General features: G+C 41.1%; 1 gene segment (V, D, J or C); it reads left to right on the top strand.

Moving 5' to 3' along the window:
• The first annotated feature begins 21,468 nt into the window (after nt 1–21,468).
• On the top strand, nt 21,469–24,812 carry LOC148139841 (Ig heavy chain C region-like). The segment is given in 3 exon segments: nt 21,469–21,651; nt 23,598–23,906; nt 24,363–24,812. Coding segments are annotated over 3 exon segments (519 nt in total).
• The last annotated feature ends 114 nt before the right edge of the window (nt 24,813–24,926 follow it).

Below are 24,926 nucleotides of genomic sequence, written 5' to 3' on the forward strand. Positions count from 1 at the left end.
CTGGTGTACCCCAGGGATCAGTGCTGTGTCCCTTATTCTTTGTGGTATTCATAAATGATGTAGATGTGAATGTGGAGAGGGCGGCGAGTGTTTGATTAGTACGTGTATCTTTGACACAACAATTGGCCAGTTGTTTGACAGTGAGGGGGAAGGCCTTATGTTACAGGAAGATACAGATGGAATGGTCAGATTTACAGATCAAAGGCAGATGGAATGTAACCCTGATAAATATGAGGTGATGCACTTTGGTTGAAGGAAGAAGACAGGAGAGTAATCAATGAATGACAGCACACTAAGTAGCTCAGAGGGTGTGCTTCTCCACACATCCCTGAATGTGACTGAACATAGTAATAAGTCAGTTCAGAAGGCATTGAGAGTAGTAAATAACCTTTACTCATCGGGACATAGATTATAAGAGCTACACAGGACTTTGGTTCGGCCAAGATAGAACACTGTGTGGAGTTCTGGGAGCCAACTTACAGGAAGGATGTGCTTGTACTGGAGGGCGTGCAGAGGAGATTCACCAGGATGTTCCCTGGATGGAGCATATCAGCTATGGAGAGACCCTGGATAAGCTCGGGTTGTTTAGTTTGGGGCAGAGAAGGCTGAGGGGGACGTGATTCAGAAGGATAAGATTATGAGGAGCATGGACAGGGTGGATAGATTGCAGCTGTTCCTTTTAGTCAATGGGGAAAAAAACAGGGGAACACACTTCTAAAGAGAAAAGCTTGAGGACTAGCGAGGATTTGCAGATTGTTTTTCACCCAGAGGGGGTTGGGGTCTGGAATGTACTTCCTGCGAGGGGAGTTGTTATGGTAATCACAAAACAGCTAAATAGGACTTGGACGAGCTCTTGACGTGTTATAACATGCCATGCTACAGGTTTCATGTAGGAGAGTGGGACTACTGTAGACTGTGCTGTATTTCTAAAGGTACAAAGACTATGTGCCTATGCTTGTATGGTGTGGACATGAATTGATGTGTTTCTGCAAAGAATATTAACAATATTTATTAAGGTGAGCTGTCAATGGAAAAGGTAAGAGAAAACAAGTGCAGCTTCGTTGCAGTCTGAACCCAGAGGAAGGAGAATAGAGAACAGAGCAATAGCAGAACTATGAAGCAATTACTTCAGTTATGTCTTCACAGAAGAAAACAAATCAAATCTTCCCAGCAAGACTGTAAAGCCTAAGTCTCGAGAGAAAATGAATGAAATTAATAAATAAATTCTTTGGGAGAAATTATTGGGACTAAAAGTTTTGTTGAATTTAAAATAGAGATGGAAGGTGAGAAGGTAAAGTCCAATAACAGGGCCCTGTGCTTAAATAAAGTAGACAACAATAGGATGAGGGAACAGTTGGCTAATGTTAACTGGAAGCAAATACTTTACGGTGGAACTGTATATGAACAGTGGATGGCTTTCAAAGCAATTTCTCCAAGTGCTCCGCCGCAGCATATAACAGTGAAATAGAAAGGACTGTAGGAGAAAGGGCAAGCTGCCAAGGATATCTCAGTAAATAAGGGAGGCTATCAAATTTAAATAAATGGCATGAATAATGGCAAAGACTAGTGCGAAACTAGAAGATTGGGAAAACGTTAGAGGTCAAAAGAGCAACAAAAAAACTATCAAGAAATATAAGATAGATTATGACAGTAAACTACCACAGAATATAAAGACAGATAGCAAAAGATTCTATAATATATAAAACGAAAAGAGTGGCTCAGGTGAGCATTGATCTTTTAGAGGGTGAGAAAAGGGTTTCAGTTATGGGATATGATGAAATGGCCGAGGAATGGAACAGATATTTATTCTGCCTCCACAGTGAATGACACGAATAACATGCCAGTAATTGTCAAAGAAGGAAGGTAGGTGAGGACCTGGAAATAACCATTCCCACGAGAGAGATAGTGTTGGGAAAGGTAATGGATCTAAAGTAAGTCTCTTGGACCTGATGCAATGCATGCCAGGGTACGAACAGAATCGTGAGAGAAATAGCAACTGCATTTGTGGAAACATTTCTAAATTCACTGGACTCTGATGCAGTTCCAGCATATTGGGAAACAGGAAATCAGACACCACTGTTTAAAAACGGAAGTAGGAAAAAAGTGGCGAATTATAGACTGGTTAGCCTAACATGTACAGTGGGGAAAATACGTCAATCTGTAATCAAGGAATAAATAGCATGCATCTAGATAGAAATTGTCCCGTTGGACAGACACAACATTAGTTCATGAAAGACAGTTTATGCTTAACTAATTTACTAGAAATCTATGAAGACATTATGACCAGGGAGACACAGTAGATGTGGTGTACCACGATTTACAAAAGACATTCGACACAGTGCCGCCAAAAAAGTTGCTGCATCAGGTAAAGATGCATGGCATTATGGTTAATGCATTAGCGTGGATAGAGGATTGGTTAACTAACACGAAGCAATGAGTGGGAATAAATGAGTGATTTTCTGGTTACTGATCAGTGACTAGTGGTGTGCCTCTGGGAACAGTGCTGGGACCGCAATTATTCACAGCTTACATTGACGTTTTGGAGTTGGGGACCACGTGTAGTGGCTCAACGGTAGCAGATTATAAAATAAGTGGCAGAGCAAAGTGTGCAGGGGACTGATAAACCTTACAACGGGACATAAATATTATAAGTGAGTGGGCAAAGATCTGGAAGATGGAGTCATCCATTTTGGTAGGAATACCAGATAAAAAAGACTATTAATTTTATGGTTACAAAAAATGCAGCATGCCTCTGTGGAGAGGGACCAGGATGTTCTTGTGCATGAATCACAGAGGTTGGCCTGCAGGTGCAACAAATAATTAACAAGGCAAATGGAATTGTGTCTTTCATTGCGAAAAGGATTGAGTTTAAACACAGGGAGGTTGTGTTGCAGCTATACAGGGTGCTGGGGAGGTCACACCTGCAATACTGTGTGCAGTTTTGGTCTCCCTACTTGCGAAAGGATGTCTTGGCTACAATGGATGCATTGGTTCGCTAGTTTGGTTCTGGAGGTGAGGGGGTTGGCTTATGAGAAGAGACGGAGTGGACTGGAATTATATATTGATTGGAATTTGAAACAACGAGGGAGGACCTGGTAGAAACATATATGATTATGATTGGAATAGATACGATAGAAATAGAGAGGATGTTTCCAGTAGCAGATGAAACTTGGACAAGAGGACAAAATCTCAAATTTTGGTGGAACAGATTTAGGACTGAATTGAGAAGGAACTTCTTGACCAAGAAGGTTGTGAATCTGTGGAATTCCGGCCCACTGAAATAGTTGAGGCTTTATCTTTGAATGTTTTTGAAGCTCAGATAGATAATTCTTTGACCATTAAAGGAACAATGGGTTATGGAGAACGGATGGGTAAGTGGAGCTGAGGCCATGAAAGGATCAGCCTTGATCATATTGATGCTCATAGATTTTATGTAATGGGTCAACATGAAATGGGAATCATTTGAGAAAATGACTTGTTGATACAAACAGAGAAGCAATGGATGCAATGCATTCAGATTTTCAGAAAGATCTTAGTACAGACTCTGGCCTAGTATGCAAAATCAAATGTTACAGGATTGGGGCTAAAATATCAACATGGTTTTAGAATAGGAGAGCTGACAGGAAGCAGTGAACATGAATAAAGCAATATGTTTTGAAGTAGAAGGAACATGGTGTGTCGCAAGGATCAGTGCTTGGGCCTCAGCTGTTCCAAATGCATGTCAAACATTTAGTTGAGGGAACCAAATGCAATATTCCAAAACTGCTGCAAAAACTAAATGAAGTCGGATTGTGCGTGGGTGAGGAGGATGCAGAAAAGCTACAAGGTGATTGAAACAAGTGGAGTGAATGGACAAATACGTGGCAGATGGAGAGCAGTGGGGGTCGATGTGACGGTGTGTATTTTGGTGGGAACAATAGAACAGCAACCTATCATTTGAAAAGGGATTCGTTGAAACATGTTGATCTTTAAAGGGATGTATGTTCTGTCTTTGTTTCTTCTGTGCAGCTCTCCAAGGTCCATGCAGCGCAATGAGTTCTGAACCCAGAAGGCAATACTGGGAATGGTATTAGCACACTGACCAGTGAACACAGACCCAAGAGGAGAGCTGTACCATTGAAAAGGACCTGGATCTCCTTGTACACCAGTCACTGACAGCAATATTGCAGGAGGGAAAGCAGTTAGGAAGATAAATGTTGTGTTGACCTTCATTTCAGGGAGATTTAAGTCCAGGAGTAAGGGTGTCTTACTGCAGCTGTACAGGGCCTTGGTGAGACCCCATCTCGAACATTGTGCAGTATTCTGTGCAGTTTTGGTCTCCGTACCTCATAAAGAACAAACCTAACATTGATGGAGAGCAGTGAAGGATGACCAGACTGATCTCTAGGATCACTGGCTTGTGGTGCGGCAGATCTTGCATTGACTGGATTGGGCCTGTCATCCATGTGCTTTAGGAAAACGAATGGAGATTTCAATGAAATATATAAAACCCAGATAGGGCGAGACAAGTTGGAAGCAGGGATGGTAATTCCCCTGGCTGGGACGTCTAAAACAAGTAGCCACAGTATTAGGTGCAGGCAGGTCAATCTGCATTGAGATGACAATAAATGTCTGCACTCACAGACTGATGAACCTGGGGACTTCTCTCTCACATAAGGCTGTGGAAGCCAGGACACTGAATATAAATAAGGATTTCTGGACACTAAAGGGATCAGGAGACAGCTGGATTACAGCTGTCAGAGAATCTCAGATGTTAGGAAGGAGATCTCTGCAGTGTCAACAGGACTGTGTTTCCCATTCCCCTTTCCAATACCGAGCTTTCTGTCGGTTTTATCCTTCCAAGCCTCAGAGCAGTTTGATACATTTGAATGTTTTGCTTGTCTGTTTTAGAGACCATTGAAGAGTTTATCACATGTCAGGTGTCTGGAGTCACCTGTCGGCCAGACCAGGAAAGCATGGGAGATTCACTTCCTGAAATTACATTGGGGAAGTAAATTGATGTTTACAATTGACATTGGCTTCAAGGTCACTGTTACTGACACCAAATTTTAAATCTTGATATTTTATTAATTGTTTTAACTTTCACCAGCTGCCAGAGCATCAGCCTGGTCTGGATTAGTAATCTAGTGACATTTCCCCAACAGCACCATGTCCATATGGGGACCTATCAGATACCACACTGAGCAGTTTATTTATGTGCTGCTTGACAGCTCTGTCAGAAAAAAAACTCACTAATTTGACTTTTGTGAAGACACTGAGGGTTTGATAATTAGTCAGATTATAACTATTTCTTTCTTTGAGAACTGGACATAGAAGAGTAATTTTCCGCTTTGCCAGGGAGATGTCAGAGTTGTCAGCTTGGTGGAAATGGTCGAATGAGGGATTATCCCAGTCAAAAAGTTACAGATTGTGTTTGAATATAATGCTGCTTCAGCTGCTGCTAGTGCTGTGGCGTACAGCACTACATCAATGTAAGGAATTCTGTATTTAAGAAAGTTCAGCGAGTTATATCATTGAAAGTATTAACAGAGGAGCTTTGACTTGGAAATGAATTGAGTGCAATGAAGAATTAATGATGAAAGAGTAGTTCTCGAGCCATAGACTCTTAGAGTCATACAACATGCAAACAGACCCTTTGACCCAACTCGTCCATGCTCACCAGGTTTCCTAAACTTCCAAACCTTTCCTGTTTATGTACACATCAGATTGTCTTTCAATTGTTGTAATTGCACTCTCCAATACCTCTTCCTCTGACAGCTTAATACATACACACACCAATCTCAGTGAGAAACAGCTGCCCTTAGCTCTCTTTTAAATCTCTTCCCTCTCAACTTAAACTTATCCTCTCTGATTTTGGACACTCCCACCCTGGGCAAAAGATCTTGTCTATTTGTCCTATCCATGCCACTCTTGATTTTATAAACCTCTGTAAGGTCACCCCTCAGCCTCCGACACAAAAGGAACAAAATCCCTGCCTCTCCATATATCTCAAAACCTCCCGTCTCCGTCACATCATTTTAAATACTTTGTCCCTTTTCCAGGTTCTAACATCCTTCGTACAGCAGGGCGACAATAATTGTACTGAGTACTCCAAATGTGCCCTTGTACAGCCACAACATGATGTCCCAATTTCTGTACTCAATGCTCTGACTGACGGAGGTAAGTGTGCTTAACGCCTTCTTCACAGCACTGTCTACCTGCGACTCCAGTTTCAATGAACTATGTACCTGCAGCCTGGGTGTCTCTTTTCGAATACACTCACCAATGCCCTACCGTTAACTGTATAAATGCTGCCGTAGTTTGTCCAATAAAATGTAACACCTCACATTTATGAAGCTCTACCTGCCAATCATCAGCCTACTTTCCCAGTTGATCACAATCTCATTGTTCTCTAAGATAACCTTCTTCACTGTCCACTATTCGCACCAATTCTGGGGGGTCTCTCTACGAACTTACTATCCACGGTTCCTATATTCCCATCTAAATCATTTACAAAAACAATGAACAGCAGCAGGCTGTTCCTTGTGGTACACCACTGGTCACGGGCCTCCAATTTGGACAACACATCTTTCCCAGCATCATCTACCTCGTACTGTCAAGCCAATGTTGTTTCTATTTGGCTAGCTCCCACTGATCCCGTGATTGTAAACTTATGAACCAGGCTACCATGAGGAACCTTGTTGGGCCTCACTGAGGTCCACATAGACAACGCATGCTGCTTTAACTTCATCTATCTTCCTGATCACCTCTTCGAAAACTGCAATCTAGTTTGTGAGAGGTGGATTTCCAGACACAAAGCCGTGCTGAATATCCCTAATCAGTCCTTGCCTTTCCAAATGCATGTAAATCCTGCCTCTCAGAATCTCCTACAAACACTCACCCATCCTTGACATCAAACTCACTGGTCTGTAGTTCCCTGGGTTTTCCTTGCAGCCGTATTACAAATAATGTAAAAACATTAGCCGCCTTCGTGTCCTCCAGCACTTCAGTCATGTCTGTCAATGATACACATAAGAAAGTCAAGAGCTAAGACAGAAATGTGCTGGAAAAGCTCAGCAGGTCTGACAGCATCTGTGCAGAAAAATCAGAGTTAATATGTTACAACACGGGGTAACAACACCGCCCCCCCCCCTCCCATCCCGCACGCTAATTTAAACTCGCAAGACAGAAAAGTTTTAGCTCGTGCTGTAATCTGTAAAAATTCTGAAGTCCAAGAACCATCGTAAAGGTCAACATTTAAAGTAAAAATTAACAACTGTTTTTTTTTAAAGTCTAACAGGGAATAATTGCCTTACAACTATTTGCAACTCCATTCTCTGACCTAGCTTTTACTTTCTCTTCTACAATACTGAACGTATAAAACCCTTAATTCAGATTTACCAAAGTAGACAAATTTTAGAACCTGCCAGCTGTCGAATCTTCTCTTTGTATCTTCCTCTGTCTTCTTTTCTTCTCCGTAGTGTTTCTGTTTCACAGGTAATTGATACATATAGGTGAATTTAAGAGAGCTGTTCTCTGGGCAGTCTGCAGATGTTGGTTGCGTGGCAGTTCTCCCCGAACTGGTCAATTTTTTTTCAGCCTTATCCCCCAAAGCATCGGGTCACTTCATTTTTTTATAATATTGCCAACTGCCAAATTTAAACTCGATTGTAGTTTAATTTCTTCGTACATAATTTAAACAGATTGACCAAATTTGATTTTATTTTTTGTCTCATAGCATCCCAGATACTGCCAGCTGCTGGACCAAATGTTACATTGTAAATTTTCCAAAACTCACTGTGCTTGTAAATTCGTCAACTCTCTTAAAGGTACAGTACCCTTTACACGTTCATAGCACGTTCTCTCTCAAAAAAAGAACGATCATAATGAAAATACGGTCTCATTTGTTTTTTCTATTCTTTAAACACATTACCATAACATACAGATAACTGAAATCTAAGTTCACCTTAACCTTTCCCAATATACCAATATTTTACATTGAAAAATTACAAAGCTCGTCTAAACTTTATTAGTTAAATCTGTGAGAACGCATCTGTGATTACATTCTTACGACATGCTACATGTCCAATTTTTAAACTAAAAGTGTGTAACTTAAGGCTGCAATGAAATAATCTTTAAAGCGTTCAAAGAATGTAAGCAGATTGGGCTCCGTGTACACAACCGTCTCCAACACGCTGCTTGTGAGTACACATTAAAATGTCATAAGTCGAGCACCAAACTCAATAGTTCTTTTCCAATCATGGAATATTTTCTTTGGTGGATCTTGAGTTTCTTTGAAAAGTACAATCCCATGTCTTCCTGTAGCAGTATAGCTCCAACTCCTATGCCACTAGCGTCGATGGCAACATTGAAAGGTTTAGAAAGTTTGGTGTATCTAAAACTGGTTTGGTGGTCAATATTTCTTTTTAATGGTCGAGTGCCTCCTGGCGTTGTTCTGTCCATCAAAACTTTGTGTTCTTCTTCAGCAAGTCGGTTAATGGTGCCACTACACTGCTGACGTTTGGAACAAACTTCCGATAGATTCTGTTGACTCCTAAGAAGCAAAGCACCTTTTACTTCGAGGTTGGTCATGGAAACTCCTGGGTAGCTTTTATCTTTGTGTTCCATGAGATCAACCTTCCATGACCGATATTTTGTCCCAAGAACATCACGTCTGCTTTCGTGAATTCAGTTTTGTTTCGCGTATTCATTCAAAGAGCTCTGCCAACTGTACCAAGTAATCTTTCCAGGACTTACTAAAGATCACTACATCGTCCAAACGGATTGCACAGTTTATTAATCAGGCCACAACTCTGTTCATGAGTCTTTGGAATGTGTTGGGTGTGTTCTTCATTCCAAAGGGCATCACTTTGAATTGATACAGTCCATTTGGCGTAACAATTCAGACATTTATTTTATCGTCTCTGATAAAGGTACCTACAAGAAACCACGCATTAAGCCCAACTTCGTGATGTAACTGACTTGTCCAACTTTCTCGATACAGTCTTCCAATGTCGGTATTGGATATAAGTCTGATTTTATAGCAGTGTTGACCTCCCAATAATCTAACCAAAATCATTGATTCCTATCCGGTTTGGGAATGCAGATAATCGGCGAGCTCCACTCGCTCTGGCTAGGTTCGATAATGACTTCTTTGAGCATAGCCTCCACTTCTTCTAGACCTGTCTGGCTTTGAAAGAATTAAGCCGATAGGGGTGTTGATTTATCGGAATAGTACTCCATACCTCTACTTCAGGTACAATGGCATTAGTTCTCCCCATATGATTCTTACATCTGTCCACATATTGCAATAACAAACTTTTCAACTGCGTTCTATGCTCCTGAGGCAGATTGTTTACGTACCTATCCCACTGCTCAAGGATTTCTACATTTTTAACATATTTTGAGGCACATCAAATTTGGAATTGATTCCTCACTCTGTGGGGCAGAAACTAGCACCTGTTTCTCCAATTCTTTCTCTCCTTTACGTTTCCGGAGGGTCACTAATTTATAAGCCACATGAATGGGTTTCTGAATGTGGGAATTGGCGACAGAAGTGCTAGTTTCATTACTGCCTGTGGTCTGCCTACTATTTGGCACGTATGACATGTATGCCAGAAGTTAACCATATCTTTGTGCATTCCAGGTCAATAAAAATATTTTTGTCCCTTAGCCTGAGTCTTTTGTACCCCTCGGTGACCTCCCACAGGTAGTTCACGTGCTACCCGTAACACCTCCTGTCTCTATGCTACCAGCAAAACAATCTGGTGCACTTCAGCACACTACTCCTCTGCACTAACTTGCCGTAGTCTCCATTTCCGTTTTAGTTTCCTATTTCTGATAATAATCCTCAGGAATATCTCTGCCTCACTTTCAGAGTACGCATCCACATATATATATATATATTATCACCTTGCCTCTCTGTTGCAAATCTCTTAGTCTTTCAGGACTAAACACCTTTGTATGACCCTCTGTTTGTTCATGTTTTCCCTGCACCATTACGTCAAACAGGATGTCAGCTAACTGAACATTAACTCCTTCATCTTGTCTTTAGTTTATACTTCCTGCCGTGACTTATGATAGTGGGATCTGGTTACTGTACAGTCTGGGAAAATACCAGTATATTTCTGTTTTGACTCCTCAGTTTCTTGGCCTTCTTGGGCTTCTCCACAACAAGAGGTATCGCTCCCAACCTGGACCCTGCTAAATCATTCTCGAGAACAAACTGGATTCCTGGAACTCACACTCTGTCAGTCACTCCCACGGTTACTTCCCCAGACTTGAGAAGGCACTCCAACCTGATCTTATGGAGAGGAACGCTAAATGTCTGTCCATCTATCGCCCAAATTATGACACTCTCAGGTTACAGGTCAGAAATACTGCAAATTTGCTCATCTCTTACTATTAGAAACTGGTTAGATCATGTATCTCTCAAAATTATAACTTATTCTCCTTCTCCCCCTGTTGTTTCTAAGTAAAGTTTACTCACAGAGGCGAATTTTTAAAGAGATCAGGTATTAACTCCATATCCATTCTCTGCCTAGGCTGTGCAATTTGCTGCAGGCTGTTCGGTTCCTGTTGGGGTTTCCTTTAAGACTTCCACTAATGCCACTGGCTTACCTTCTTTTGCCACATCTTTCCTCACAATCTCTTTCTTAATGATCAGCACTGTGACCAGACAAATCCCTTCTTATGGCAGCAAAAACATCTCTTCCCAATGCCCTTCTGAAACCACCGGCACTGTAGATTTCAATGCCCCACTCTATTAAGTGAAAGCACCTGAGGCCTCTTTGGCATCTTCTTTAACCTGTGGTAAACTCTTATTCTCTACTGTTTCTTTTGCAGTGTAGTATCTCCACATCTCCCAAATGCGATCCTTCACAGGACGAAATTCTGGTTGGAAGCTTGTCTTATGCAGCAACATGTATTCATCTGCTAATTCTACTACCCTTCTCAATTTCTGAACTTTCTGTTCCTCCACGTGAATTCGTATCATCTCTGGAACTGAGGTTTTCAATTCCTTCAGCAGAATAATTTCCATTAGAGCCTCATAGGTCATATCTATTTGTAAAGTAAGCATCAATCTATCAAAATGCCTATGTTTAATGATTTCAAACTCAACATAAGTCTGACCTGATTACATCTTTATGTTTCTGTACTGCTATCTATATGATACTGGTAGCAATTCGTGAGCACTTAAAAGAGCTTGTTTGATGTCTTGAGAATCTCCTGACCCCTCATCTGACAGGGGAGAAAATACCTCAGTCGCCCTGCCTACCACTTTAGTCCGAACTAGCATTACCCATAAATCCTTGGACCACTCCAAATGCCTAGCCAATTTTTCAAATGCGATAAAGAAGGCATGTAGCATCTTTCTCATTAAAATGTTGCAGAGTATTGACATAGTTGCATATAACACGATCGTCTCTTTTAATCTCCATCTTTTTAATGTGACTTTGCTGACTGAATCGCAACTTCTCAAGTTCAAATTCTCTCTCTTTATGGTCAGGTAAGAACCTTCTCCTTCTCTCTTTTTTTCTCCCTCTCTGTTCTGTCTTGCTTTCTGTTTCTTCTCTCTCTCTCTCTTTCTCTCCCTTTGTTTATTTTTAAACTGCATTTTCCTCAATTATAGTTTCAGTTTTTTTTCTCACTCTACTGCACTTTTCTGTGTTTTGGCACACCTTAGTATGTCAGAAATTCCCAGACAATTTCAGCTTTACTTTTGTCCTTGGGTAAATCTAAATCTAACTTCCTTGCTAATTCTAAAAGTTTGGTCTTTATCTTTCCTTCTAAGATTTCGTGATAAATTTGAGAATCATCTTCAAAACCCTCTTAACTTTTTAAAAAGCCATTTCTCTCACTTTTAATTTAAACAAACATAAGCCATCGGAATTAAACAAGTTGTCTCACTGACGTTTTATTTAAAGATCTCAGACACGAACGTGCAAATGTTTAAATATACTTTGTTTTCTTTTCATCCCTCAAATCTATTCAAATCTGCTCAAACCTCAGTCTGGATCTGTCTAAACCTGTTCATATTGTGGACGAAAGCCCCCAAGCTCTTACGACACAGGGTGAACCCCTCTCCTAATTTAAACCAGCCACACAGAAAAAGTTCACCTCATGTCATAATCTGTTAAATTTTGAAACACAAAGATCCATTTACAGAGTTCACAATTTAAAGTAAAATTAACAATTTTGTTACTTAAGTCCAACAGAGAATAATAAAACAAACAACTATTTAGAACTCCCTTCGGTTGAACGTATCTTTGACCTCCCACTCTATAATACTGGTCCGATCAAACAAAAAAAACCCATTAAGGTTTACAAAAAATTATCACGTTTCAAAACCAATCAGCTTTGTCGAGTCTCCTTTGTATACTTTCCTCTGTAGAGTTTTCTCTCGGTTGTCATCGATGTTCTGCTGTGTAAACCTCTTATAGATAGGTACCTTTCAGAAAGACCTTCAACTTGCAGTCTATCTTTTTGGATGTCCTTGGTAGTTCTCCCCATAAATGTTCAAAATGTCCAGTTTTATACCTATAAACATCGGACCATTTCATTGATTTTGAAGTCACCAAGTATTTCAAACTCATATTGATTTCAGTGTGTTGGGGCAAAATTTAAACTGGCGGAAGTTGAATTGGTTTTCGTTTCGTAGCAACTCAGCTATTGATTTCACAGTAAAATGTTACATTTAACTTCTTTCAGAACACTTTGTGCCAACTTCCCGTCTCTCTGAAATGTAACATATATCTCTACACCTTCATAACAATAACTTTTATCCGCCTTGCATATCTTTCCATAAATTTGATCAACTTAGTAAGTTCATATAATATTCTTTTCTGTTCCAAAAAAGCCCCATTTTCTCTCATCCTTCCTTTACCTAAATCCTTCTTTCCAGTTATCATTCCAATTACTTACATTGTTAATGGTATTTTTAGACAAAGAATTACATTGTGTGTATGTGTGTGTATATGTGTGTGTGTGTGTGTCTATGTGTGTATGCATATGCGTTTATATGTGTGCATGTGTGTGTGCATTTTTTGAATAATTCTTTGTTCTTGGACTGAGATGAAAGAATGAGATGTTATCACATTCCCATATGAAAGAGTAAATGTGCAACGTTTCCAAGCTTTCTGATATCAAAAAAGATGTAAAAACCTCCTTTATTCATGGACTGGGAAAGTGAACAAATGATGTTCATGGACCGAACAGCAGTAATGTAATGAGCCTTTACAGGGATGATTGAACGACCAAATAATTAGTTTTCTCTTGAGAGTTTAAATTCAGCTTTTTTTTTTCAATTCTGTTTTGCACACGTTTTTATCAATATGCAATCAACATCGGTGACAAAACCAGAAGTTGTTGGAAATGCTCAGTAGTTCTGTCGTTATCTCTTGTGAGAAAGCAGATTCAACATAATATAGAGGAATGGGTCTGGGTTGTTTGTGTTTCGCCAATCGTGGTCAGCGATGTGCCGCTTAGGTGCATTAGTCAGGGGTAAATGCAGAGTAACAGAGTAGGGGAAAGGGTCAGAAAGGGGTAATCTTCAAAATGTCAGCGTGGACGTGCTGTTTGAAATGGCCTGTTTTCCCACCGTAGGGATTCTAGGATTCTATGATTTCTTCATAAAAAGGCAGGTCGGTGCCAGGATCAAGAATGTCTCTGAGCATGCTCAGTGCATGTTGAAGTGGGAGGGTAAACAGCCAGCGGTCGTGGTTCACATTGACTCCAATGACAAAGGTAAGAAGAGTTAAAGTTTGAAATATCCTGAAAAGGAAGTTAAGGGAGTTAGGAGTGAGTTTAAAAGCAGGATCTCCAGGATTATATTCTTGGGATTACTCTCCGGGCATCTGGAAGGAAGACAAGGAAGAGAAAGATAGTCGAGTTGAATATGTGGCAAAGAACTAGTTTGGGAGGAGGGTTTCTGATTTTTGGATTATTCGGATCGCGTTCAGGGCAAGTGGCAACTGTACGAAAAGGAAAGTGTGCACTTCAACTGGATGGTCCCGAACATCCTGGAAGGGAGGTGTGATCGTGCACATTTCAGCTAATGATACAGGAGGATGGGAACGAAAGCAGCAGGTCAGAAAATGAACAGAAAGTAAAGGTTTGTCAAATAAACATGCAGAGCCATTTTAATGACCATGCTGATCGAACTAATCACAACAATTTAAAAAACTTGAGTTGAAAGTTGGAGAAAATGATAGGCTCACTATTATCAGGGATCAATAAATAAGGATGGAGCGCCTGTGTACACAAGTATTAAAAGAGCAAGCTAAATCGGTAGAACTTATGTTAAAACATTTTCGAACTAAATGTGTGCAGTATTTGGAATAAAATGAATGAGCTGATGGCGCAAACAGGTATAAATAGGTATGGCATGGTGGGCATGACTGAAATGTAGTTACATGAAGGTCACGACTAGGGTATTAAATTTCCAAGGCTACTCAGTATTCAGACAAGAAGGTACAGCATGTGGAGTGTCTGTATTCGTTAAGGATTATGTCCAAGTTGTATTAAGAAATGATATTAAAACGTGGGACAAAACTAATGAATCATTCTGGTTTGAAATAAAACACATTGAAAGAAACCTATTGTTAGGAGCATTTCCAGCCCACAAACTACCCCCCTCCCCCCCCCGCCGGCCACGACAAATTACTTTCATGGTAGGGAATAGCATGAACCAGGAAATAACGATGGTTTGAAACAAGAGCACAAGAGTGATTATGGGAAAGTGAGCATGCAAATTGACTGGATTAATCAATTTGGCAAGCGGAGCCATCAAATAACGATTCGTCGAATATATGATGGATTATTTCTTTGACTAACATGTAATGGAACCAACCAGAGAACTGGCTTTGGTATTACGTAATGAGGAAGGATTGATTAATCATATTGCAGTACAGGATCATCTTAGAAAGAGTGACCACAACATGTTGGAGTTTCACATTCAGACTAACAGCGAAGACAGAGTCACATGGGAGATAGTTAGTGTTGGACAATGATAGTTTTACTGGCCTGAGGAAGGGCTTGGCCTGAATGGACATGTCAAAACAATTAAAGTGCAAGACATTTGAAGAACAATGGCAACTACTGTGGGAGATAGTCAAAACTCCTCAAATAAAGTGTAATCCTGAGTGGAAGAGGAATTGTAAAAAGGTGAAAAGCAATCAATGTCTTAACAAGGACGTCAACAACAACATGAAGGTTCTTGTCTGGTGGTATTATCGCTGACTGCTAATCCAGATAATGTTCTGGGGACATGGCTTCAAATGCCGCCACGGCAGATGGTGGAAATTAAATCCAATATGAACCTGGAATTAAGAGTCTATTGATGATAATGAATCCATTGCTCATTGGTGGAAACACCCATATGCTTCATGAATGTCCTTTAGGATCGGAAACCACCATCCTCACCTGGTCTGACCGACATGTAACTTCAAACTCACACAAATCTGGTTGACGCTTAACTGCCTTCTGGGCAATTAGAGACAGACAATGGCTGCTGTCTAACCAGCGACACGCTCATCCTTTAATGAATTAAAGAAAAATAATTTACTTGTCAGCAAATGGTTACTTAAAACATAATCAAAACGGCCATGAAGGAAATGAGATGAAAACATAAGAAATGATAAAGAACACTTTTCTGAGAAGTCAAAAAGTTTAAAAATGCTGAAAGCAAAGGTTGGCCTTTTAGAGGATGAAAAAAGCGAGGTACTAATGGGAAACCCAGAAATGGCAGAGGTAAATCAACAGTTCTGTTTTCACAGTGCAAGATAATTTCTTCCCAAAATTTAAAACAACTGCAAAGGATCATGATGGAAGTACTATGACGAGGAAGAAGCTATTAAATGCATTGATGGGTTCATAGGCAGGTCAGACCCTCGGCCTGCAGTCGATCATATTAAAGGATGTAACAGCAGAGATAGTGGATGTGTTAATTAGGATATTCAAAAAAATCCTTGAATTCTGGAACGGTACCGATGTATTGGAAAATTAATAATGTAGTACTCGTTCCCAAAACAGGAGATAGGCAAAAATTCACAAACTGTCGACCAGTGAGTTTAACCTCTGTAGTGGGGAAGTTTCTTCAGTCAACCGTAAAGTATGAAATAACTAAACACTTGGAAAACAAAGATCAATTCACCAGGGTCAGCACAGTTTCATGATGGGCAGGTTGTGCTTGATAAACTTGCTGGAGCTCTTTGAGAATGTAACCAGCAAGGTGGATAATGGTGATACAGCAACTGCTGTACATCTGAACTTCAGAAGGCATTTGACAAGGTGCTGCATAAGGGACTGATCTAGCCGGTTAGATCCAAGGAGTTAAGGGTAGAGTATTGAATTGGATAGAGGATTGACTGACTAACAGAAAGCAGAGCATCATGATAAATGGTCTTTCCCTGGCGAACTGAAACTATTGAGGTGCTTCAGACCTGCCTATGCTCCCAAGCATTACCATGGATTGACTTGGATGTGTTTTGTGGGATAGGGATTGTGTGTTCCGGGCATGAATGGGTGTATAGCAGGGTAGGGTTTGTCAATGTGAGTGGAAATTTAGGTCTAGGCAGAGTAAGTGCAGTGGTTAGTCTGAAAGAGGAGGTTTGGTGGTGAACTGCGTATCAGTTTGATAGTTATTAAAGTTAAAGATTACTTGTTCATTTCTCAAATCACATTTACGTAAATACTCTGCTGTAACTCTCCAAAGTCTCTGAACCTTAATGGTCCTCCATTTTTCAGAGACCTCCAGAATTCAGATAATTGTAAATTAGATGTTTCAACTTCCAGCCAATTGGCATGAGTTCAGCCATGACAGCCATCCTCCCCGTCCCAGTGCTCAGCTCCTGCCTGTGCTGCTGCTGCAGTGACCTTCCTCCCAGAGAGAACATTCTGCCTTGCATTGATAAGTGAGGAAGGCTCACTGGACCTGATTTCCAAGTATGGGGACGGCAAACACGAGGGGACACAACTTTATAGTGAGGGGAGATAGGTATAAGACAGATGTCAGAGGTAGTTTCTTTACTCATTGAGTAATAAGGGTATGGAATACTTTGCCTGTAACGGTAGTAGATTCGCCAAGTTTAAGTACATTTAAGTCGTCATTGGACAAACATATGGACGTACATGGGATAGTGTAGGTGGGATGGGCTTCAGATTAGTATGACAGGGCAGCGTAACATCGAGGGCCGAAGGGCCTGTACTGCGCTGTAATATTCTATGTTCTGTGATTCACTCTGATTTCTCTCCGGGAGTACTGCCATCTGTTGGATATTCCCAGCAGAACGGTACCTAGTGGGGCAGCACGCTGGTTCCGTGGTTAGCGCTGCTGCCTCACAGTGCTAGGGACTCGGGTTCCATTCCAGCCTGGGGTGACTGTCTGTGTGGAGTTGGCACTTTCTCCCCATGTCTGTGTGCGTTTCCCCCCACAGTCCAAAGATGTGCAAGGTGGTGGAATTGCAAATGTTGTGTTCAGTGATTGGGAGTTTAGGTGCATTAGTCAGGGTTAACTGTAGCATAATAGGGTAGGAGAATGGGTCTGGATGCGTTACTTTTCAGAGGGTGGGTGTGGACCTGTTGGGACAAATGGCCTGTTTGCACACACTGTAGAATTTCGATGAATCTGCATTTCCTTGGTTTGTATTTTGTGAAACCTCACTGCTCTTCACAGCAATCCAATGAAAGTTTCCGTTGGTGAGATCTTCAAACAGTTACTGGGGTGGCATCAGGATGTTCTTCTTCGTAAATTATATGGCAATGGTCAAGGTCGAGGGCATGTTTCTAAAGAGGGAACCAATGATCATGATCAGCAACTGTTAGGAATCAGAAATAAACCCCAGTTATGCTGTAGACTTCAGCGGGAGCATATTGGCAAACGTTTACAGCTGAGGATACATTTGAGTAACTAATAAGGTCAAATTAACAGAAACTAACATGCTCAGTTGGTCATTCTATTGTAGACACACCATCTCCCCCCACGCTTTATGGCCTGGTCTCCTCCTGTCAGGAGCACAACACCAGTTCTGCAATCTGTGGTTGTTTGGCGATGGACTATTCCCCTGACGTCACCAAGGTAACCTTGAAGAAAGGAGGGGAGCTGATCACGACTGGATTGAAGACTTACCCATCAGTGAGAAACAAGAAGGGAACCTACACCTTGAGCAGCCAGTTAACCCTGCCCGGGTCAGCGGCACATTGCCCCAGCAAAATCTACTGTGAGGTTCAACACAGCGGGTCACACAAGAGCAAAGAAATGCCATGTCCAGGTACGTGTTGTGGGAGCTGAGATAAACAGAGCATCTGGGATTAATATGAATAAGGCATTATTTATAACCGTTCTCACAGAATCACCTTGTACAGCACAGGAAAAAAGGCCCTTTGATCCATCCAGTTCATGCCTATCAATAACAGCCACCTAACTGTTCCAGTCTCATGTGCCAGCACATGATCCATTGCCTTGCGTGACTTGCCCTTGCAAGGATGCATCTCAATACTTCATACTTATTATGAGGGGCTCAGTCTCTACATGACTTATAGGTGCTTATTTCCAGGCTAACACCACCCTCTGTTTGATTTTGCTTTCCCCTGAGATCCACTTGGAAGCCTCAGGCCTTACCTTCACCCTGTGCCCCTGAGGCATTGATCTGTCCATTAAGGGGAAAGGTTTCATCCAGTTTACCCTGTCCAAGCCTAAAATAATTCTAGACATCATGATAATCTTCTCCCTAATTCTCCTCTGCTCCAAGGAAAGCCCCTGTCTATCTAATCTAGTTTAATAACTAAAACCCTCCAACCCAGGCAAGATCCTGACAAATCTCATCAATACTGCCTTCAGTGTAATCACATTCCTTTGATAACATGCACACAACGCTTCAGTGTGGCCTAACCAGTGTTCTATTAAGTTCCAGTATCATCTCCCTACTCTTCATTGTCAATGTCTAGGCTAATAGAAGCAAATATCCTCCCACTTTCTTAGCCTCTTTATCCAGACGACACAGTACTATAGGGGATCGGTGGGTACATGCACCAAAGATCCTCAGTCCTTTCCAGGGTTCCACCATTCAAAACATCATACCTCACAGATTCTTCTGCCGAATTACATCACCTTACATTTATCTGGAATAATTTCCATTTGCAACTTCTCTTCACACACAATCCTCCTGCAATCTCAAGCCATTAAGCTCATGAATTACCAACATAACAGTTTTCATTTCATCTGTGAATTCACTGGTTAATCCTCCTAAATTTGAGTCTCAATCATTGGTATGTAAGAGAAATAGCACGGAAATCAACATTAATCCCTACAGAACACCAGGAGACATAGATTTCCAGTCACGCAGACTCCCGATGACTATTATCCCCTGCTCCCATCACTCAGCCATTTCTAGATCCAATCTGTCAAATTAACTCGGATCCCATTGGCTCTGATTATTGCTATCATCTGGACATCGAGTTATCTCTCTGAAAACTACTATCAAATTGTTACACATGACTTCCTCTCAATAGAACCATGCTGAAAATTGTTGATTTATCTTCCAAATGAAGACTAATTTCACTTCTCAATAGTTTCCTTACCTCTGAGGCTAGCTTGACAGATCAATGTTTTCATTGTTTATCCCTTCCTTCGTCCTGCATAACAGTGCAAAGTTGGATAATCTACACTCACTTGGCACAACTGCTGTGTCCAGACAGGAATTCGAAATTATTGTCAGCAACCCAACTATTTCATCCTTTGCAACGCTCAACAGCTTGGTATACGTTTTATCTGCCCTAGAAATATAACCACTTTTCATTCAGCAAGACAACACAGAACATCACGTCATGTGTCCTAATTTCTGAAAGTACATCACAACACCCCTCCATGATTTCGGACCCCACACTGTCCCTCTAACTAGTGAACACTGACACAACACATTCGTTTTGACCACAACCTAATCCTCCGGCTCCACTCCAATAATAACACTTAATGGGCATTACTGTATCCCGAATAATTCTTTTATTATGAATGAGCCTGTAACTTTTAAAAATTTTTCCTTTATTTTGACTGCTATTATTTTCTCATGGTCCCTTTTGCTCTTCCAATTCCTTTGACTTTCAAACTCCCCCTTGCACGTTCTGTACTCCATATTAGTTTCTATTGTTTTGAGATTTCAGTATAGACCGGAAGCCTTCCTTGTTTCTCTTTATCTCCCCCTCCATGCCCTTTGGTGTCCAGAGCCCACTGCATTCTTGGTACCACGCAGTGGCTTCCTGGGAAATGTCCTCCCTGTGATTTTCCTATCTCTTTCTTAAATGTGTCACACTGCTCTAACTCAGATTTACCAATAAGTGTCAGCTTCCAGTCCACTCTGGTCAAGTCATTACCTGACCTTACTAAAACTGTCCTTCCCCTTTTCAGAACTTTGGGCCAATTTCTATTCCTTTGCAGTACAATCTGAAATCCAACTGATTTACGATCACTGTCTGCAAAGTGCTCCACCATTGATGTTTTACCCAAACGGTCGACTTCATTCCCTAAAGTTAAGTTTAGGTTCACCCCTCTCTTGCAAGGTCTGGATTAAAATTCTCTGTATTAAACACATACATTGTTCAAATATTCTCCTGGGGGCATTTTCAGAATTGTGTTCCCTCTACATTTTTGACAAAATGAATATCCAAGCCTATGCTGAGGAAGTGAAAAACCTATTTTCTCATTCCCCTATTTAATTTACATGTCTCTGAAATTTGCCCATGTATTTGCACTTGGTATTTTGGACCAACAGTAAGGTCTATCGTGCTCTCCCAGTAGTTATGTTTGCTGTGTTTTGGTTTTGAAGTACTGTCCATTTGCCTTTGTTCAAGGAGGTATCCATGATTTCATTTCTCTTTACAGCCTAAAATACTCTTGTCAGAATTGCAACAGAAACAACACTCTGTTCCGCACACCCCTGCCCCCATCATTTTCTATCTTTCCCTGTCTCGCCGAAGGCACTAAATCCTGGAATATTGAATAGCCACTCCTGCCCGGCTCTCAATATGTCTCCGTGATAGCAACGGCATCATATCTTCATTTATGCCAGTAATTCGTCTGCCTTGTTCATCAGACTCTGTCATTAAAACGAATACCATCCAACGTTGCTATCTCCCTTCTGGTGTTACCAGCCTCTCGTTTCTCTGCCTCCTTGACTCCCTTGCTGTGTCCTCTAAGTTTAGCCTTTCACATTGTCCTGCTGGGCTTTCTGTGTGGATCCCAGCTTCTCCAGCACTCTGCACAATTATGATTCTTGTATCCATTAACCATAAGAAACCTTGATATATGAGAACTGATTGTATTTGTTATGAAATTCATCGGATAATGTATGCGATGTGTTTCCTAAAGGTACAGATCCTCTCCAACCAACTCTTCTCCTAACTGTGAGCTCCAGTGAAGAAATCGCAAGCAGCAAGTTTGCAACCGTCGTCTGTTCAATCATCGAGTTCCGTCGAAGTCAATCTCCGTGAGTTGGTTGAAAAATGGCCGACCCTTGGATTCTGGCTTCTTCAAGTCTCCCGTGTGTGAGGCGAACGGGAACTTCTCGGTGACGAGTCGGCTGATGGTCCCTTATGGTGAATGGTTCAACAGTGCGGTCTATACCTGCCAGGTCACTCATGGAGAGAACACTCAAAGTAAAAACATCACCGCACTCCAGGGTAAGAGACACAGACTGAGAGAGCTACAAATCAATCTGAACTCTGATGTGAATCAAACACACGAATTTATCAGACATAGTAAACAGCACGGTACAGCTTCTCGTTTCCCAACATGCCACGTATCTCATTTCAGTTTGAGTGTTACATTAGCATTGCTCATAATTCAACATTTTGGCAAGTCAGAAAAGCATGTTTCCTCTCTGTTGAAGACAGATATATAGACAGTGAGCTTTGTTAAATAGTTTGTTGCCTGACCATGCTGGGAGAGGCATTCAGAGTGCTGAATGCTTGCCTGGTAGCTGCTTCAAGGATACGTTTGGGGTGGAGGGGGATATTGGAGAGATATATGATTGAAACATAGAAAATACTGAGAGACTGAGGTCGAGTGAATGTGGAATAGATGCTTTGACTGGTAGGCGAGACTAGGACCCAAGGGCACAGTCTCAGGGTCAAAGGGGCACCGTTTAGAACTGAGATGGGGAGGGTTTCTTCAGCCAGAGGGTGATGAGTCTGTGGAACATGTTGCTGCAGAGGGCTATGGGGGCCAGGCCATTGTGTGTACTCAAGCCAGAGATAGATCGGCTCTTATTTAGTACAGGGAGAAGGCAGGAGAATGGCTTTAGCCTGAAATGTCGATTTTCCTGCTCGTCGGATGCTGCCTGACCTGCTGTGCTTTTCCAGCATCATTCTGATCTAAACTCTGGATTGGCCTAACAGCCTTATTCTGATCCTCTATCAAATTGACGTGGTTAACATATGCAGTGACCCTTACTTGAAAATAAATCAAAATGCGTTCAATGCTTCATTCCCTGCTCAGGAATGACCTGTTGGTTGGACATTGTACGACATCGATTTTTATCTGGTACTGAGCTCTTTAACTTCATTTATGGGATCAGACCACAGACCAAGTGGCTATCACATTTGATGAACGGGGATAAATGTGATCTCACTGAGCTTCTTTAAGATGCTCTCTGTAATTAGTGGATGAGGCAGGAGAATAAATTCTGGTGGGAATGCTACAATAGGGATGAATGAACTAGGAACTCGAGGCAGGCTGATTTAGCCTGTTTGGGGTGGCGATGTTTACACAGTGAGTAGTGGATGTCTATAAAATTAGTGACATTTCCATCGCGTTTGTAGATTAATTTAAGACGCTTTTGTTTGTGTTTTTTTTTCTCTCCTGCTCTATGAAGAATTTAAAAAATGCAGCTTGGTAAATAAAGTGAAAGTACAGACCAGTTCTGAACTAACTGAATGGAGGGAAAGACTTAAGGAGATAGGTGTCTTTCTCGATATCCAATGCTGTACTCAATGTCTTGTTTTCAGATCTATTCCAAACACAGCCCACGAGGAACAATGACATAAATTAGAGAATGACATCACACCAATAACGCAAAGTATTTTTAATCATGTTAAATATAATGAACAGAATTTCCATGGCTGTTCACCGGTCCTGTAACACTTTAGAACTCTGCAAAGAGAATAATTATTATTTATTATAATTTGTCCAAAATTTGGGATGTGATTTGGCAGTCAGTGTGACCAGCAGCACTTGCACCTAAAGGTTATGAACATGGAAATGAACTCATTATTTCAGATTACTCTTGTCACAAGTATCAATAGATGGTCTTAAGTGAGAGACAAACTCTGAAAGAAAGGTCATTCCATGGGTTACATGATGGTATCTTCGATGATTTTACTTTTTTCACAGGTTTCACTTGTTACAAAGCCAGTGGTCTTTCGGAATAATTACACAGGGTATGTTATAAGTAATCACAAATACTTTCACAGATCAAAATACATCAACAATAGTAAGCATCGTTTCAGCAATAGTTGGAGTTGCCATTTTGAAGGTGGTTTCTTCACCCTGTGAAGGAGTAATCTGAAGATTGGCTGTTTGTATCAGAAATGGGCATTTTTCATTGACTTTGATTTTTGTTTCATAGAAGATACCGAGTGCCACCCTAACACCGTTAAAATCCTCCCATCGCCAGTAGAACAAGTCTTACTGGAGGCGACGGTGACGTTAACCTGCGTTGTGTCCAATCTTCCTTCTGGAGTCAATGTGACCTGGAAACAAGAAAAGAAGCCTCTGAAATCAGAGATTGCTGAGCAGCCTGGACAGAATCCCGACAGCGTGATCAGCAAATTAGACATTTCTACTGAAGCCTGGCTGAGTGGCGTTACTTTTGAATGTGTGGTGTACCATCAGAATCTACCGACTCCGCTGAGAGACTCCATCCACAAGGAGAAAGGTGAGCGGTAAGATTAAAGCACAAAGGAGCCCATGTGTAATCCAGATCCAGTTACATCAATGGAAGGCTTTGATTGAAATGAACAAACACCTTTGGGAGCATTAATGATGCATCTGATGGCAGGATAGCTAAGTACCTGATTAAGAAAAAGACTGACCAAAGGATATTTTATTCTGATTAAGTCAGATAAGGTGGGAAGAAGCCTGGGTTGTGATGTCACCATCAGCAATGACAAATGGACAGAATGTCCTCGTTGTGGGCTGGAAACATGGAGGCGACTTTTAAACTAAACTCTTTACTTCTTTTACTGAACATCATGGATACCATTCTGCTCCTTTAGAAAATGAAAGTGAATAAATCCCAAATTAAAAATGGTGTATTTTAATATTTAGTGAAATTGCGATGTTGATTCTGGATTTTTATAGTTGATTAATATTTATCTCAAATATTCTGCAGTGATTAATCCGCTGGAGCCATCAGTGTCGGTCCTCCTGCCACCAACAGAAGAAATCTCCGCTCAGAGGTTTCTCTCCCTCACCTGTTTAGTGAGAGGTTTCTCCCCCCGATAGATCTTCGTCAAGTGGACAAACAATGACAAGCCGGTGAATCCCAGTAACTACAAGAACACCGAGGTGATGGCGGAGAGTGACAACATCTCCTTCTTCATCTACAGCCTGTTATCCATTACAGCGGAGGAGTGGGCCAGCGGTGCTTCTTACTCCTGTGTGGTGGGACATGAAGCGATTCCATTGAAGATCATCAACAGAACAGTCGATAAATCCAGCGGTAAACCGAGTTTCGTAAACATTTCACTTGCACTGATGGACACTGTTAATTCATGTCAATAAAAATCTCAAAGTTACATTTAATAATTCAACAAAAGTAATAAAGTTTTTTTTTCCTCCAGTTGTGAGTTAAATACTGAATTAGTCGTTTCTCACTCTGACTTACATTGCATATGTGTAGTTAAAGTGGATTATTATCAGGTCTAGGACAAGTGTCTTGTGCAGTTAATGTTCC

The sequence above is a fragment of the Chiloscyllium plagiosum genome, unplaced genomic scaffold (assembly GCF_037043375.1).
Source record: "Chiloscyllium plagiosum isolate Xiang-an unplaced genomic scaffold, Cpla_swu_hap1 HiC_scaffold_37, whole genome shotgun sequence".
NCBI lineage: Eukaryota > Metazoa > Chordata > Chondrichthyes > Orectolobiformes > Hemiscylliidae > Chiloscyllium > Chiloscyllium plagiosum.